At 47.8% G+C, this 19,220-nt stretch overlaps 1 protein-coding gene across 1 annotated transcript in view; it reads left to right on the forward strand.

Moving 5' to 3' along the window:
* Positions 1–1,224: 1,224 nt before the first annotated feature.
* Positions 1,225–19,220, forward strand: part of LOC143933261 (uncharacterized) — a 206,673-nt gene continuing 188,677 nt past the window's right edge. Inside the window, exons 1-2 of the mRNA XM_077456147.1 lie at positions 1,225–1,278; positions 16,244–16,456. Coding sequence (XP_077312273.1) covers positions 1,233–1,278; positions 16,244–16,456 — 259 coding nt within the window. The 5' untranslated portion in view covers positions 1,225–1,232. The remainder of the gene's footprint in view (positions 1,279–16,243; positions 16,457–19,220) is intronic.

Below are 19,220 nucleotides of genomic sequence, written 5' to 3' on the forward strand. Positions count from 1 at the left end.
AGTGTCCATCACCTGAAGGGGGCCTATAACCCACATAATAACTACTATGGCTTTGTGTCCCATGATGTACTTCAAAGAAAGGGATTTTACAGGCAAGCTGTTATAAAAATCCTATTTTTTTTTTTTTGTCCACACAACTGCCGCTCACTGAATATTTTCTCTTTTCCAGGTTATTCTCTGTAAACCCTAGAGATGTTTGTGTGTGTGTGTGTGTGTGTGTGTGTGTGTAAATAGCAGTAGATCAGCAGTTTACTCAGACCGGCCCGTCTCGTCTCGCACCAACAACCACTCCACGTTCAAAGTCTCCTAGATCCTCTTCTTAACCCCCTCATTCTGATTCTTGGTTTAAACTTTAGCAAGTTGTCTTCACCACATCAATGCATTTAGGCATCTAGAGCTGCTGCCATGTGATTGGCAGATTAGCAATTTCTGTTACCAAGAAATTGAACAGATGTTCCTAATAAAGTGGCCGGTGAGTGTATTTTCTGGAGGTAAAGCTGTGTATACACACTGCTGGATTTACAAATGAATATTGATACAGAAATTCTTTGAACATATGAGGACTGGACAGATGTAGTTTGAAAATACTTCAGCATTTTGTTTGCTATTAACATTGGGTTTTGGAATTCATGTAATTTCTTAAAAGCAAATCACATACACTGTTATAAATATTTTCATTCCAGAAAAAAATTTCATTGTGGGACTTCAAATCGGCTTTTGATTGCGACAGCGGCAAGCCATGTCAGTGTGTGTGTCTGCATGTCCAATTGTAGTCTTTAACAAGGGTGCGGGGTGACAAGAGCACAGTTAGACAGTTGAGATGTCACCCTCTTAAAGGGTCCCACTCATGCATTTGCACCGTGACACACCATTGGTTGTGCAGTACCATTTACTGCACAATACAGCTGTGAAGCCAATCTAAGCCTTGCTGGGCAGAACATGGATGGGCGGTGTGGACCCAAGGCAGAAGTGGGGGCTTCAACAGGGAGAAATGGTCAGTATTGCCAGGGTCAACTGGGAGATGATTTAAAGTGCAACTAAAGGCAATTATAAAATAATAATAAAATTTGGATAGAGTAAGAGAGTGTAACCAGTCAGATGTATTTAGTTTGCAGAGCGTAAAAGATTTCATATTTATGATTATGTATATAAATTTAAATCTATACATAATAAATACATAAATTCATACCCCTACTAAACCTTATTATTTCACTTTTTAGACAGATGCCGAAATGTTCAAACAGATGCCTGGGCCAAATAATGATTTCACTGATGCAGGTAGGTACAGGTTAATCTGAGGATATGCCTGATCACATGGTAAAGGGCCTATGTTGTCGGGTCTTTTCCCTTATCGTTGGTGAGCTGTGTTCTAGGACACAGCTCACCACCAATCGCGGCTATGGGGGCACTCATAAGCGGTGGAATGCGAAGGACATCATAGGACGTTCAATCAGGATGGTAAAGCCAGTGCTTGCCTGTCATTCTGCTCTAGGCGTTAAGAGAAGGTGTTAAGATCTATAAGAACTTTCTTCACTGAGATAGGTGAGACAAGTAATCCTTCAGCTGTTAATGTGGTAGCGTTAGCACAGGGCAGCTTGCTACCTTTTCTACATGGTAAAGGAAACTATTGTAAATTGGCAAAGATAAATTGGGTATCTGGTGCTCCAGGAGGCAATGCCTTTGTAATAATGGACATTTGATTAGTCAGTCTTTAGGTAAAAACAAAGTTGAACCTCGGTATGGCGGTGATTTAAAAAAGAGGCAGCCATCCTCAGAGTGTGTCCAGCAACTCGGCAAAACATATAAAAGAAACGGGAGGAGGGGGAGGCACCTCCTAAGTGTAGTATTAAAACAGTATAATTTATTTCACAAGATTAAAAATATTAAAAACGCTTACAAGAGACTCCCCTTTGTGTAGAACCGATAATGGAGATATCCTTCATTTGTTGTGGATATGCCCTAAGCATTTCCAATATTGGACTGATGCTACTTAGGTCCAGATTCCCTTTGATTCCTTAATGCGCTTCCCCTGTCTCTTCTATTTTGCTAGAAAACCGTTAGCCAAGTAATGGCTTTATCCACACCTTCCCACTTGAAGTCAATGGGTAGAAAAAGTGAATAAGCATTCTGATTTAGGGAGAAAAATACTTATCAAAAAAGGAATTCTCCAAAGAAATTTACACATTTTGGTAATTTTGGTTGGATCCCCGTGTTTAGCCCCCCCCCCCCCACAACTAACCCTATACTGTTGATTGCGAATTTTAAAACCCTCATGAATGATTTTGTTGCCCTCGTGGATATCTTTAGGCATATCCCAGTCTCCATGACTCTCTTGCAGATGAAGCTCTATTGGGTACTCCTGGAGCATTGGAAATGGGTCCTTTGTTTTGGTACATACAATGTCAGTTGGTCTTAAAATATTAAAAACTGCCATTCCTGTTGGTTGAAAAGTTTTAGTAGTATTGTTTTAAATGTGTATGTTCTATACTGATAATCGTATCAATGCCTTTTCTTTACTTGTGAACTGTAGCCTTGCTAAGCTATCTTCTGTGATGTGATATGCAAGATTATGTGTAAAGAATTTTTTATTTTTTGTACCTACGGTATCAATAAAAAAAAAAGTCAGCTTTACATTAATTGCTGTATTTAGTGTTTGTCTGATTTATTCTCATCTCTCAAATGCCCATTTTACCTAATGGGTGCGCATGGTATTTATTTATTTATTTATTTTTTTATTATTTTTTACACACTTTGTTTTTTTCATAGGCAATTTTTTTCTTCTTCTTTTCAATGCTAATTTTGAGTCCTAAATTATAGGATAAACTCCTTGGAAGTGGAAGTTTTGTAGGCATTGGTTTGCATGTTAAGCCAGCCATACATGGATCTAAATCCAGCCGGTTCAGCAGGGACTGGCCAAATTTCAATCCATGTATGGGTAGGCTCATTGTAGCAAAGTCGATCCATCGATGAACTTGGGTAAAACCAGCCTTTCAGATTTTTGGCATGTGATTACTAACGGTGGCTACAGTAATCATTTGGTTCTGCCAGGGAAGACTCCTCACTTCCCCCTGCTGGCATAACACAATAACTCTTCAGGAGGCATTCCCCTATCGACACTGATTGTGTTGATGGAGGAATCAAGCCTGTGGTGAAAGGGGGAAAAAAAAAAATCGAATAAATAGTCTATGGGCTACCTTAATGGAGGTGCAAGAAAAACATTTCTGGATGCCTGTCTGGCACATTGTGAATAAATATTGTTCACTTGGAAAGTACTGGGGGGGAACATTTCCATGTTTAACCACCTCGATACTGGGCACTTAAACCACCTTCCTGCCAAGGCCATTTTTCAGGTTTCAGAGCTGTTGCGCGGTCATTCAACACTGTACCCAAATAGATTTTTAATATTTTTCTAAACACAAATAGAGCTTTATTTTGTTGGTTTTTAGTCACTGCTGGGCTTTTTATTTTTTTAAAAAGAAAACAGGGCTGAAAATTCTGGAATTTTTTTTTTTTTCTTATTTACAAAATTTACTAACGGAAACAAAGTAATTTTTTTGTTTTCGTTCATTGACGGACACATCTTCAGTAATTTTGACCATAGGGAAGGAGAAGGGCGTAGGCTCCCTGCGGGACCATTGGTCCTGGGATTTTTCTCTGGATTTTGCCTTTTGCACAAGATTTTAAGATCCTGTGATCTGCTATCAACAGCCGGCTGAGTGACAGGCTGGATAATATAGATCCTTGTAGTCTCCCCAGCCTGGCCGTCGAGCGTGTGCAGACCCTAGCTACGCGCTGGGTTGGCCATGACATGCCCCTCAGGCTCCAGGGGCGGCTGGTGAGCGCACACATATGACCGGACTCCCGCACTGGCACCTGTGACAAAGACCTGTGTCTTTGTCACAGTGTGCCGTGGCCAGCAGTCACCCCCTACTGCTCAGGTGTGGGTCTGTGATGGAATGTACCCAGCTCATCCGGATGGTAAGTACAGCTCTTTCTGCGGGATTAGGCAGCTGAGCATTCCCTGGGAGGTCGATTTAGGGGGTCCCTCTCCTCCCTCTCTTCTCTCCCTGTCCCTATTCTCCCCCCCCCCGTGGGGGATGCTGCATGACTGGACTACTGAGCGGTATGTGTACCTGGGCCAGGGGTCCACTGGGGGGGGAGGCTTTGATCCTGGAAAGGGGACTGTGCTGGTTGTGTCCTTGGGTTGTCTGTGGTCTCTCTGCTGGTGTCTGTAGGCTCTGCATGTGCCGAGGCTATATCGCTGTTTGCCGCCATTATCTTTGTTCACTGTGTACAGTTACTTGGCCATTTTCTGGGAGTCTCTGTGGAAAGCATGGTCGGGGGCCATTTTCCCTGTGAGTGTCCTCTATACAGGGCGATCGACGGCCATTTTGTTGTTGCCTCAGCGTGTTTTTCCCCTAAGCGTTGGTCCCTGTACCTCAGAACAGCACGTTATTTTGCTCTGGACACCTGGGAGCTGACACTAGACACAGGCACCTGTAACAGCCTGGCGCAGCACTCGGTTAGGGTGGTGAGTCCTGCAGTGGGGACCCCTCAGTCTGCAGCAGCTAGGAGGGTGGGATTGAGCACCTGTCCCCAAGGGTGGCAGACAGGGTGGGTCAGCATGGCTTCAGAAACTGTTTTTCTCTTATATTCACCGGCCGACACAGCTCCTCTCTGTAACTAAATGGGTTGTATAGCCTGCCATTAGGAGAACTAGGCAAAATTGTTACACAATACACAGAACTTTTAATCCCGCCCCAGGGGGGCGGACCCTGTGCTATCAACCCTCCTCACTGCTCCCAGCAGCTTCAGCTTCAGTTTTTTTATTTTGCCTAGTATGGAGAATGAACTAGGAACCCTGCAGGCCCTCTCAGTCCATGTTTTTGCTGCAGTTTTGCTGCTTTTTGCGCAAAATAGAAGATCTTAGGATCTTTCATCAACTGCCGGCTGGGTGACAGGCTGGTTAATGATATCCTTGTAGTCTCCCCAGGCCGGCCATCGAGCATGAGCAGGCTGCAGCTAAGGCTCGGCAGGCCACGACATGCCTCAGCTCTAGAGGTGGTCGTGAGCTTCAATGCTCCGGGGTATACATATGACCGGGCTACTGCTGTCTGGATCACAATATACCGGGCCAAAAGCTACCCTGTAACTGCGCAGGAGTAGGTCTGTGATGGAATGTCTCAGCTCTTCAGGACTGGTAAGTACGGCTCTCCCTGCCTCGTGGGGCGAGCGGCTGGGAATTCCCTGGGGGGTCGATTCGGGGGCCACCTCACCTCCCTATCTTCTCTCCCAAGTCCCCATTACCCCTCCTCCCCCCCCCCCTCTGGGGGGTGGCTGCATGCGCTGCGGGCGGTGTGTGTGTGTTCCCTGGTTTCTCACCTCTGGGGGCTCTGTGTGGCTGGCATTGGTCCCGGTCTGGGGGGGCCCCCAAAAAGCTGTTTGTGGAGGTTGTTCTGGCTGTAGGCAGGCAGCACGTTTTTTATTTTTTGTTCCGTCACCGCATGGCGCTGTCCGGTGGCCATTTTGGATGTGGGAAAGCTGGTATTCCCCTGGTGAGCTTCAGCAGCCATCTTCTGTAGGATTTGTTGCATTGGCAGCCATTTTCTTGAAGCCCGAGCACTTTTTTTGCTGCTGTTTCTCTTGTGGCAGCATTACATGTGCTCTCCCTTGCTGTTTCCTGTGTCTACTGTGTGTACAGGACGCTGGATGGCTCTTTGCTGAACGCTGAATCTAACTCTGCAGAACATTTCACCGCTGTTTATAGCTGCTGCTGCTGACAGTTTTCTCCTCTCTGCAACTGGGAACCTCCTAGGGACTACAGGCACTGCTAGTGGCATTCACCGAACGCCCCAGGGTGGTGAGTCTAGTGCCAAGTACCCCCCCCCCCCCATGCGGCAGCAGGAGGGTGGGACCTTCACTGTCCTAAGTCCCCTCGCAGGTGACAGACAGGCTAGGGTCAGTATGGCTTCAGAAACTGGTATTTCTTCCCCTGAAATCCAGGCTATAGCAACCGGGTCACCTGCGGTCAGCGTGGTGCGCATGGACACCCTGATGCCGGTCCTTGACTCCTATGTTGCTAAGATAGAGGCGGCACGTGGAAGGAAAGGTGCATGTAAGAGGCCCCTGCCCCCCCCCCCCGTCCTCTGGGGAGAGCTCTGATGCAGACTCGGCCCCTGCTGCAGCTGGACCCCTGCTCTGACCTATCAGACGTGGCTGACCAGGACCGTTCGGACAGTGAGGATGATTCCCCGTCTGTGTCTGGACGCTCCAAGCGCTTGTTGGAGCACTTATCACAGCTTTGCGTGATACCCTGAAGATTCAGGAGCCAGCGGATCCCTCTGCTGATGTACCGGTCCCTTTTGGGTCCCGCAAGCCAGCACATTCACCTAAAGGTGTTCCCGTATTTGACTTATTTTGACAAATTCATCTACAGGGAATGGGGTCGCCCGCAACGGACCTTTTCGCTCCCCAAAAATTTTGGCGGTGCGTTACCCCTTTGAGGAAAGCCTTCTCAAAAAGTGGTCGGCTCCTCCGGTTGTGGACCCCCCAGTATCTAGGTTAAATAAAGTAACCAAGATCCCGGTTAAGGGGACTCCTGCATTCAAGGATCCCACGGACAGTAGGGCCGAGGCAGGGGCTCGTTCCTTGTTTACGGTTAGCCGCACGACCTGTACTGGCATCCGCACTGGTGTCGCAGACACTGACTGAGTGTGCAAAACTTTTGCACCGCGAATTGGGAGAGCAGAACGTCTCCCCTGTCTGCGTAGAGCTAGCGGACCAACTAGTGCAAGGCCTTAAGTACATTTGTGACACGGCCCTGGATACTATCCCTCTGTTATCCATGGCTTCAGTGTCAGCTGTGGTGCTGAGGTGCCTCATTTGGCTGAAATGCTGGTCTGCTGACCAGGCATCCAAGAAAGCCCTGACGGATCTTCCCTTGCTTGGTGAGCGGCTCTTTGGAGCCTCGTTGAATGACATTATTAATGCCACTGGTGGCAAGAGTACACTACTCCCACAGGCCAGGAAGGCTAAAGAGCCTCGCCGCAGGCAAGGGCCCTCTTTTTCCACTCACAAGCGTCTTTTTCGTCCGCCCGGTGCTTCGGCAAAACGCCCCCAGCCAGACGGGACGCCCACGGACGGTCAGAAGCGTCCCTGGCACCGCAAGCCTAACAAGCCTGCGAACAAAAGTGCTACCGCATGAAGGTTTGACCCCACCCACTTGTCGGGTGGGGGGTCATCTTCGGGAGTTTGCAGCCCGGCGGACCTCCCGGTTATCAGACCAATGAGTCTACGATCTGATTTCCACAGGCTACAAGATAGTTTCTCTCTTGGCCGCCAAACAGGTTCTTCCCCCTCCAGCATACCCGTGTCCCCGGTTCGCCGGGAGGCCCTGTTAGGGGCGTTAAGGGACTTTCTGAATCAGGGGGTGATTGTACCGGTTCCGGAATCGGGAAAGCTTCCAGGGGTTCTACTCAAATCTGTTTGTGGTTCCCAAGAAGGAAGGGCTACATCCAGTCTTGGACTTAAAAGCCCTCAATCACTTTGTGAAAGTGCAGAGGTTCAGAATGGAATCAGTTCGCTCAGTAGTCGCTGCACTTCATCAAGGGGACTTCCTGGCGTCCTTGGACATCCAGGATGCTTACCTGCACATACCCATTTGCCTTTGGTATCAAAAATTTCTGTGTTTGGCAGTTGGAGGCCCACTACCAGTTTGTGGCTCTTCCTTTTGGTCTGGCATCAGCCCCCCCGAGTCTTTACCAAAGTACTGGCTCCAGTATTGGCGTTGCTGAGGCAACGCGGTATCGCGATCGTGGTTTACCTGGATGATCTCCTGAGAGCATCTTCCCCCTCAGAATTGGGGGAGGATGTGGCGATCACCTTGCAGACCCTGCAAGAATTTGGGTGGCTGTTGAACCTAAAGAAGTCGGTGGTTGTACCTGGGGTTACTAGTGGACTCCAGGGAAGCGAGGGGTTTTTCTCCCCTCAGACAAATTGACCGTCGATCTGAGAGTCCTTAATCTACTGATGAGCAAGTGATCGTCGCTCTGCTTTTGCATGCGAGTGCTGGGGCTCATGGTAGCCTCCTTCGAGGCGTACCTTATGCCCAGAGTCCTGCAGAAGGAGATTTTGACGAAGTGGGACAAATTTCCGTTGTCCCTGGATCGGCAGATCCAGGTGAGTCAACCAGTCAGGGACTCCCTGATCTGGTGGTTGAGGTGCCCGGTGATTCTGTCTGGAAAATCGTTCCTTCCTCTGACATGGACGGGTATCACCACGGACGCCAGTCTGTTCGGCTGGGGTGGAGTGATGGGGATTCAGTCGGCTCGGGGCCTCTGGTCGACGGAAGAATCCAAGTTGCCGATCAATCTGCTTGAATTGAGAGCTATCAGGCTGTGCCTCCACACATGGTCGATGAGTCTTCAAGGGCGTCCGATCAGGGTACAGTCGGATGACGCCACAGCTGTGGCATACATAAATCACCAAGGGGGTACAAGAAGCTCAGCCGCTGCTCGGGAGGTCGCTCACATACTTTGGTGGGTAGAACGACACATACCAGCCCTGTCGGCCATTTACATCCCAGGGGTGGAAAATTGGCAGGCGGACTATGTGAGTCGACAGATGCTGGACCCAGGAGAATGGGCATTGCATCCTGCGATATTCAGGCTGCTGTGCCTGAGGTGGGGCACACCAGATGTGGATCTGTTGGCCTCCCGTCTCAATCGGAAAGTACCAAGATTTGTGTCCAGGACCAGAGATCCATAGGCAGATGCGTCAGTCGCGCTGGTGACTTTGTGGGGTCAGTACCAGCTGATCTATGCCTTTCCTCCAGTAAAACTGTTGCTGCGCAGAGTGGAAGCCGAGGAGATCCCAGTAATCCTGGTTGCCCCAGATTGGCCTCAGCGGCCCTGGTACGCAGACCTGGTGTCTGGTGGCAGACGCTCCCTGGCGACTGCCGTTGCGAGAGGCCCTCCTATCTCAAGGTCCAATCTTTCACCCTGCTTTACCATCGCTGGCTTTAACGGCATGGCTGTTGAAAGCCAGGTGTTGAGGAACTGGGGTCTGTCAGACTCGATGATTCCAACTATGTTGAGGGCGTGGAAATCTTCTTCCAGGAAGATATACCATCATACTTGGAAGACCTATATCTCCATGTGTGAGGAGAAAGGGTGGCATCCGTGTTCTTTCTCTATATCCAGGATCCTGCTGTTTCTTCAGCAAGATGTAGACCAGAAGTTGGCGTTGAGCACCATCAAGGGGCAAATTTCAGCTCTCGCTGTCTTTTTCCAGCGACCCCTGGCGTCTCACTCATTAATGAGTACCTTTTTTTCAGGGGGTGCGACATTTCGTTTAGTTTACATTGGGTTTAGTTTCACTAGTTCCCACTTGCCATGGTGGATGAAGTTTTTTATGTTTTTCCCACCCCTTGTTTGGCACTGCTTGGGGACCTCACATTTAGTTAGAGAGGAGCTGTGTCGGTTGGTGAATATAAGAGAAAATAGAATTTTTGTACTCGCCGTAAAATCCTTTTCTCTGTAATTCACCGACCGACACCCACCCCTCCTTTTTTTATTTATTATTATTTTTATTTTTTTTTTATTTTTTTTTTCTACATTATACTGCTTGTTGACGTACTGAAGCTGCTGGGAGCAGTGAGGAGGGTTGATAGCACAGGGTCCGCCCCCCCGGGGCGGGATTAAAAGTTCTGTGTATTGTGTAACAATTTTGCCTAGTAATCCTAATGGCAGGCTATACAACCCATTTAGTTACAGAGAGTGATCGGTGAATTACAGAGAAAAGGATTTTACAGTGAGTACAAAAATTCTATTTTTCTTCCCCAGAACTCCCTGCAATTGCAACCGGCTCGTCCGCAAACAGTGCAGTGCCTTTGGACGCTCTGTCGGCGGTCCTTGAAATGTTTGCTGCTAGGGTGGAGGCGGTGTGCGGGCGCAAAGGTGGTAAAGAATGGCCCCGTCCCCCCATCCTCCGGGGAGAGTGCTGACTCAGACTTGGGCCCTGCAGTTACTGGCAGACCCTGCTCTGATGTGTCAGAGGATGCTGACCAGCACCGATCAGTCAGTGAGGATGATTCCCCGTCCGGGTACGCAAGATAAAGTTAGGTGGAGCACTTATCACAGCTATGCGTGATAACCTGAAAATTCAGGATACACCAGGATCCTCTGTTGAAGTAGCTGTCCCTTTTGGGTCCCGTAAGCCAGCCCGTATACACCTAAGGTGTTTTCTTATCTGAGTTATTTTGGTAAGTTCATATACAAGGAATGGGGAAGCCCACAACGGACCTTTTCGGTCCCAAAAAGAATGCCCCCCCCTCCCCAAGTATCCAGATTATACAAAGTAACCACGATCCCGGTAGAGGGGACGCCTGCATTTAAGGACCCTACCGACAGGAAGGCAGAGGCAGTGGGCCATTCCTTGTTTACGGTAGAGGGGTCAGTGATATGACCACTGCTGGCCACAGCATTAGTGTTACAGACACTTACTGAGTGGACAAAACTATTGCACCATGAGTTGGAGAAGCAACAGGCTTCTCCTGTCTGCGTGGAACTGACAGACCAGGTGGTGCACGGCCTTAAGTATGTCTGTGACGCGGCCCTGGATGCGCTTCCCTTTCTCTCCAGGGCATCAGTGTCCTTCCTTGGTGAGCAGCTATTTGGAGCCTCGGATGATATTATGAATGTCACAGGTGGGAAGAGCACCGTGCTCCCATAGTCCAGGAAGAGTAAGGAGCCACGCCTCAGGCAAGGGCCCTCATTTTTCGCTCAAAAGAGGCTTTTTTTTCGTCCGCCTGGGACTTCAGCAAAATGCTCCCAGTCTGACACGGCAACTACCGAGGGACAGAAGCGTCCCTGGACTCGCAAGCCAGCGAGCAAAAGTGCATGAAGTTTTGCCCCCGCCCGTCACTTGGTTGGGGGGTCGCCTTCGGGAGTTTGTAGCCTGGTGGGCCTTTCGGCTGCCTGACCAATGGGTCTGCAAACTGATTTAATCAGGCTACAAGATAGTTCCTCTCTTGGCCACCAGTCAGATTCTTCCCCTCCAGCATACCCTTACTCCCGGCTCACCGGGAGGCCCTGTTGGGGGTAGTAAGGTACCTGCTAAGCCGGCGGGGTGATAGTAGTGCCTGTTCCTGAAACCTTTCCATTTCCGGGGCTCTACTCCAATCTGTTTGGACGTACCCCTTCCGTTTTGGGGACTACAATCTTGGACCTGAAAGGCCTCAATTGCTTTGTGAAAGTACAGAGGCACAGAATGGAATCGGTTCGCTCAGTAGTCGCTGCACTCCAGCAGGGGGACTCCCTGGCTTCTTTGGACATCCAGGACGTGTACTTGCACATACCCATATGCCTCAGGCATCAGAGGTTTCTGCGGTTTGCAGTAGGGGGAAGATCACTACCAGTTTGTGTCTCTCTCCCCTTTGGCTTGGCTTCAGCACCCCGAGTCTTTACCAAGGTATTGGCTCCAATTTTGGCGTTGTTGCAACAACGCGGGATCGCGATCGTGGGTTACCTAGACAATCCCCCCCCCCCCCCCCCCAGAGAGCAGTTTCCGCCTCATAATTAAAGGAGGATATGACGATCACCATGCAAACCCTGCAGGAGTTTGAGTCGGTGCTTGTGCTGACTCAACGCCTGGAGTACCTAGGCTTACTACTGGACTACTACTGAGATCTCTGGCACTTTGTTCGTTCCTACCTCTGCATTGGACGTTGATCACAACGGACGCCAGTATGACTGGATGGGGTGGAGTATTGGGAGTTCAGTCGACCCAGGGCCTCGGGTCGAGGGAGAAATCCAAGTTACCAATCAATATGCTTGAGCGATCAGGCTATGCCTCTCCATATGGTATATGAGACTAAGAGGGCGTTGGATCAGGATCCAGTCAGACAACGCCACGGCGGTGGCATATGTCAAACACCAAGGAGGAATAAGAAGCTTGGCTGCAGAACAGGAGGTCGCTCACATCCTTCGGTGGTCAGAGTGGCATCTACCGGCCCTGTCGGCCATATACCTCCCGGGAGCAGAAAACTGGCAGGCGGACTATCTAAGTTGCCAGATGCTGGACCCAGGGGAGTGGTCGTTGCATCCGGAGGTATTCGGGCTTCGCTGCCTGTGGTGGGGCACACCAGATGTAGATCTCCTGGCCTCTTGGCTCAATAGAAATGTGCGTAGGTTCGTATCCAGGGCGAGATCCTTGGTCGGACGAAGCAGACGCGCTTGCGGTTCCATGGGATCAGTACCGACTGATTTACGCTTTTCCTCCGTTTAAAACTGTTACCACATCTGCTCTGCAGAGTGGAGGCCGAGGGGATCCCAGTGATACTGATTGCCCCAGATTGGCCTCAGCGTCCTTGGTACGCTGACCTAGTATGCCTGGTGGCAGACGTTCCCTGGCAGTTACCGATGAGAGAAGACCTTCTATCTCAAGGTCCGATTCTCCATCTTGCTTTACTGTTGCTGGCTTTAACAGCATAGCTGTTTGAAAGCCAGGTGCTAAGGAATCGAGGACTGTCGGACTCGGTAATCTCCACTATGCTGAGGGCACGAAAATCTTCTCGAAGATATACCATCGTACGTGGAAGGCTTATATCTCCATATGTGTGGAGTTGTGGTGGCATCCGCATACCTATTTAATTTCCAGTATCCTGCTCTTCCTACAGCGAGGAGTAGACCAGAAGCTGGCTAAGATATCAGCCTTGGCTGTTTTGTTTTCTAACGACCCCTGGCATCTCACTCTGAGCACCTTTTTATAAAAGGGGTACGGCATGTAGTCCCTCCGGTGCGGTGCGTCCACCCTGGCCTCCGTGGGATATGAACCTGGTCCTATTGATGCTTCAGAAACTGCCTTTTGAGAACATCATGGAAATTCCCTTGTTGACTCTTTCTAGTCTGGAAGTGGTCTTCCTAGTAGCAATTACGTCGGCCAGGAGGGTTTCGGAACTGGTGGCCTTGTCTTGCAAGTCGCCCTATCTGGTTATCCACAAGGGTAAGGTGGTGCTTTTCTGCCGAATGTGGTTTTGGCTTTTCACTAAAATGAAGATATTTTGTTACCATCTCTGTATCCTAAACCAACACATCTTAAGGAGGTGGCCCTCCATTCCCTGGACGTGGTGCGGGCTTTAAGGGTTTATCTGTATGCCACGGCTCCCTTCCGGAAGTCAGACTCTCGGTAGCTGGTCCGAAAAAAGGATCTTGTCGTCCTCCATTTGCAGGTGGATCAGACAGATCGTGGTCCAGTCTTATGCCTTAAAGGGGCAGGTGCCCCCTTTTCCTGTCATGGCCCATTCCACCAGGGCAATTGGGACCTCTTGGGCCTTCCGACATCAAGCGTCGGTAGCCCAGGTGTGTAAGGCGGCGACTTGGTCGTCTGTTCACACCTTTACAAAGTGGATATAAGCGCATCTTCTGATGCCTGCTTTGGCCGCAAAGTTTTTCAGGCGGCTGTGTACTGTTGCAATTTTCCACTTTCTTCTGTTAAGAGAAAGTTACTCCCCTTTTTTTTTTATTTTTTTATTTTATTTAATGCATTCTGATGCATAGGTTGACCGCAAGTTCTGCTGTGGTTGGTTCAGATGATGACTCCCCTGTTAGGGAGCACCCCTGGTTGTGGGTGAAGTTATGTTGCTGTTCCTACCCCTCGTTATGACACTGCTTGGGGACATCCCTATGGTCAAGATTACTGGAGCTGTGTCCGTCGGTGAATCAAAGACAAAATAGGATTTTTGTACTCACCGTAAAATTCTTTTCTCTGAAGGTCATTGACGGACACAGCACCCTCCCCTCCTATTGGTTTACGTTTATACTGCTTGTTGATGAGCTGCAGGAAGCAGGCTGAGGGGTTATTACCAGAGGGACCGTCCCCTGGGCGGAACTGTAAAGTTTTGTTGTTTTTCACATGTATTACATGTTCTGCCTAGTCCTCTCCTGAAGGTGGCGAAATAACCCTACGGTCAAGATTACTGGAGCTGTGTCAGTCAATGAACTTCAGAGAGAAGGTATTTACAGTGAGTACAAAAATCCTATTTTCTCCTTTTACTGATGTGTGCTGTTGAAGTGGCACTGATAGGCTGCAATGATGGGCACTGATGAGGTGGCTCTTATGTAGAGGTCGACCGATATATCGGCCAATATTTGGCCGTTTTTGAGAAATCGGCATCGGCCGATTTATTATCCAAATTAGGCTGATATTTAACACTGACCGCACCGTGCCCACAAGTGTTCTTCCTCCTCCACACTCTGTTGGCAGAGCAGCGTGGCGCTTGATGCTTGTCAGAGCCGCTCAGTGTGTGAAACTGACACATGTAACTGAATGCAGAGAGAGAGGGGAGCTGTCAAAATTGGGCGTTGATGTCGGGTGGGCGGGACCCAGCAGCTATCAAACACCAGCCAACGAGATTGGATCTGGATGGGCCGCTAAGTGTATGTGGTCCACCCTCTTAAGCAGCCAAATCATTGGCTGGTGTTTGATAGCGGATGGGTCCCGCCCACCCGGGTCAGGCCCACTCAACATCACAGCTGAATTTTGACAGCTGGTCTCTCTCTGCTTTCAGTTACATATGTCAGTTTCACACACAGTTACACTATTTTTGCTCAGTGTGAAGCCTGCCAGTGCCTATCAGTGCCATTTGTTCTGAGGACATTACGTGTGTGGTAGAGTGACAGGAGCAAGCAGGGGGGAGCGGAGTTGGGAGTGGTGAGTTTGAGATGAAGGGAAAATAAAAATTAAAATATCTGCGGCAAAAATCTGCATCATATTTCGGCCATCGGCCTCCCAGGTTTCTAAATATCGGCATCGGCCAGAGAAAAAGCCATATCGGTCGACCTTTACTCTTATATTGATGTGCTGTACTGGTGGGTACTAAAAGGCAGCACTGACTGGCACCAGTAATGGGCACTGATTTGTGGCACTTCTGGTGCTTTACTGTAACGAGGGCACTGATCAGTGCCCTGATTGCCTGCTATGTTCTCCCCTGCAAGGAAATGCCGCTGATCAGAACTCCTCGCCACACACTCTGTGTGAGGCGAGGAGAGCCGATTATCAGAACTTCTGTATTTACAGGTGACATTTGATTGGACACAGCCGATCACATGGTTAAAGAGCCGTGTCCTAGCAAGACGGCGTGATTGTTGTGTGCCCCCACGTGCACGCGGGCATGGGCATTCTGGTGCACCGCAAAATTACTTCCACCCAGAACGAGAGCCGCACCATCCCTCCGTCATTTTGATGGTGGGCGTGCGGCAAGTGGTTAACCACTTCCCACTCGTACTATAGAGGAATGACCACCGGAAAGTGTTTCAGTTATCCTGACGGGCTTTATGACATCCAGCAGGATAAGCCACGGGTCAGTCTGACACACTGCATCTCCGATCTAGGTAAAGAGCCTCTGACGGAGGCTCTTTACCATGGGATCAGCTGTGTCCAATCACAGTTGATCATAGCGTAAATGGGAAAAGCTGTGTATCGGCTTTTCCTCTACTCGCGCTGACAGACGCAAGTAAAAAGCCGATCGGCTGTTCTCCTGATGGGGTTAGGAGGGGAGGGTCATGCACTGATCATCCCCCCCCGACCACCAGGGATAGCCAGCAACGATGGCCACCAGGGATGCCCACCCATGACCACCAGGTAAGCTGGCAATCATTGGTCTATTATGGGCGGCACTCTGTGCCTATTAGTGATGCCTGCCTGCGCCTCTGATCAGGGCCACCTATGTATGCTCATTAGTGCTGCATATCAGTTCCAATCAGTATGGCCTCATCAGTGCTGATCAATGAAGGACAAAACTTATTTACAAAGTTTTGTAACAAATCTTTTTCACGTGAGTGTGGTGTGTTTTTTATATTTTGGAGCGCAAAAAATTAAAACCCCAGAGGTGATCAAATACCACCAAAGAGCTCTATTTTTGGGGAAAAAAATAACTTTTGTTTGGGTACAGCGTCGCACGACTGCACAATTGTCATTCAAAATGTGAGAGCACTGAAAGCTAAAAATTGGTCTTGGCAGGAAGGTGTATAAATGGCCTGTATTAAAGTGGTTAAAAAAAACCCTTTCCTAATGATGCAACAGGTTGCCACGTTTTAATTGGGTACCTATAGATCCTGGGCAGCTGGATAGCTGTATATAATTTGTGATTGGGAAATGTTTATGTAATACTTAGAAACATCTTGTTTCTGAACTCTGTATGGAAAATATCCGCAGGTTGATTGGTTTGTTCCATTTTCTTTACCAGATGAGTGTTGTGATACAGATGAGTTGAGTGACGATGAAGAACCCTTTCATGAAGCTTGGGTTGCCAGTGAAAAAAATTATTTTGATGAAGGCTCAACAGAAGAGGATTATAACGATTTGCACACAAACGCCAACCCATCACATCCTTATTCGCCCTTTCACTATGAAGAAGAGGACTGGGATGCAGAGGTGCTTCAAAATGAAAATCCTTATGGTAAGCTTTATTAAACAATATCGAAAGATCAACTCTGCCCAAAGTGAATACTGTTTTGATTTAAATTGGGCCGAATTCAGTAATTTACTAGATTTTCATGTCTGTAAAGGAAGCTGGGATGTTGCTTTCCTTTTTTCTCTATATGGTTTTTACAGTCTGGGATTCTTCTTTGCCTAGTTATTGTTCTCCAAATATTCCTGAGAAAAAGTGGAGTGGGAACAAATAATTTTGTGCTCTCAAGTAGATTGCCCGTAAGTATTCACAGGGAAAATTTTAAAGGCTTGCAACAGTAGCTCTGATGAAATTCTTAGCTTGGTTTGTTTCAGCTGTGCTAGAGATGGGAGAGTAAATACCGATTAGAGTTTTAGACAGCTATGGAGATATGGAAAGGGTTATCAAACAAAAGCTCTTTAATCGACTGACAGTGTGTGTGTGAAGATACAGTGCCTTGCGAAAGTATTCGGCCCCCTTGAACTTTTCAACCTTTTGCCACATTTCAGGCTTCAAACATAAAGATATAAAATTTTTATTTTTTGTGAAGAATCACCAACAAGTGGGACACAATTGTGAAGTGGAACGAAATCTATTGGATTTTTGAAACTTTTTGAACTAATAAAAAAATGAAAAGTGGGGCGTGCAAAATTATTCGGCCCCCTTGCGTTAATACTTTGTAGAGCCACCTTTTGCTGTGATTACAGCTGCAAGTCGCTTGGGGTATGTCTCTATCAGTTTTGCACATCGAGAGACTGGAATTCTTGCCCATTCTTCTTTGCAAAACAGCTCGAGCTCCGTGAGGTTGGATGAAGAGCGTTTGTGAACAGCAGTTTTCAGCTCTTTCCACAGATTCTCAATTGGATTCAGGTCTGGACTTTGACTTGGCCATTCTAACACCTGGATACATTTATTTGTGAACCATTCCTTTGTAGATTTTGCTGTATGTTTGGGATCATTGTCTTGTTGGAAGATAAATCTCCGTCCCAGTTTCAGGTCTTTTGCAGACTCCAACAGGTTTTCATCCAGAATGGTCCTGTATTTGGCTGTATCCATCTTCCCCTCAATTTTAACCATCTTCCCTGTCCCTGCTGAAGAAAAGCAGGCCCAAACCATGGTGCTGCCACCACCATGTTTGACAGTGGGGATGGTGTGTTGAGGGTGATGAGCTGTGTTGCTTTTACGCCAAACATATTGTTTTGCATTGTGGGCAAAAAGTTGGAATTTGGTTTCCTTTGACCAGAGCACCTTCTTCCACATGTTTGGTGTGTCTCCCAGGTGGCTTGCGGCAAACTTTAGACAAGATTTTTTATGGATATCTTTGAGAAATGGCTTTCTTGCCACTCTTCCATAAAGGCCAGATTTGTGCAGTGTACGACTGATTGTTGTCCTATGGACAGACTCTCCCACCTCAGCTGTAGTTCTCTGCAGTTCATCCAGAGTGATCATGGGCCTCTTGGCTGCATCTCTGATCAGTCTTCTCCTTGTCTGAGCTAAAAGTTTAGAGGGACGGCCAGGTCTTGGTAGATTTGTAGTGGTCTGATTCTCCTTCCATTTCAAAATGATCACTTGCACAGTGCTGCTTGGGAAATCTTTTTGTATCCAAATCCGGCTTTAAACTTCTGCACAACAGTATTACGGACCTGCCTGGTGTGTTCCTTGGTCTTCATGATGCTCTCTGCGCTTTCAACAGAACCCTGAGACTATCACAGAGCAGGTGCATTTATACAGAGACTTGATTACACACAGGTGGATTCTATTTATCACCATCAGTCATTTAGGACAACATTGGATCATTCAGAGATCCTCGCTGAACTTCTGGAGTGACTTTCCTGCACTGAAAGTAAAAGGGGCGAATAATTTTGCACGCACCACTTTTCAGTTTTTTATTTGCTAAAAAAGTTTAAATTATCCAATAGATTTCGTTCCACTTCACAATTGTGTCCCACTTGTTGGTGATTCTTCACAAAAAATGTAAATTGTATATCTTTATGTTTGAAGCCTGAAATGTGGCAAAAGGTTGAAAAGTTCAAGGGGGCCGAATATTTTCGCAAGGCACTGTATATATAAAATATATATATATATATATATATATTATATTTTGTCACATTTTTGTAAACTTTATTATCTTTTCATGTGACAACACTGAAGAAATTACACTTTGCTTGTATATCTATACATTTGCTGTCCCCTCAAAATAACTCCACACACAGCCATTAATGTCTAAACCGCTGGCTACAAAAGTGAGTTCAAAATTTGGTGTTATCGCTTTCACTCTCTCATACTGGTCACTTTAAGTTCAACATAGCACCTCATGCCAAAGAACTCTGAGGATCTGAAAACAAAAATTGTTGCTTTACATAAAGATGGCCTAGGCCAGGGATATGCAATTAGCGGACCTCCAGCTGTTGCAAAATTACAAGTCCCAGCACGCCTCTGCCTCTGGGTATCATGCTTGTGGCTGTCAGTCTTGCTATGCCTCATGGGACTTGTAGTTCTACAACAGCTGGAGGTCTTCTAATTGCATATCCATGGCCTAGGCTATAAGAAGATTGCCAAGACCCTGAAATTGAGCTACAGCACGGTGGCCAAGATGATACAGCAGTTTAACAGGACAGGTTACAATCGGAACAGGTCTTGCCATGATCGACCAAAGAAGTTGAGTGCACATGCTCAGCATCATATCTAGAGATTGTCTTTGGGGAATAGAGACGTATGATTGCTGCCAGCATTGCTGCAGAGGTTGAAGGGGTGGGGGATCAGCCTGTCAGTG

The sequence above is a fragment of the Lithobates pipiens genome, unplaced genomic scaffold (genome assembly GCF_037356315.1).
Source record: "Lithobates pipiens isolate NorthernLeopardFrog02 unplaced genomic scaffold, aLitPip1_a1.2 Scaffold_27, whole genome shotgun sequence".
Classification (NCBI taxonomy): domain Eukaryota; kingdom Metazoa; phylum Chordata; class Amphibia; order Anura; family Ranidae; genus Lithobates; species Lithobates pipiens.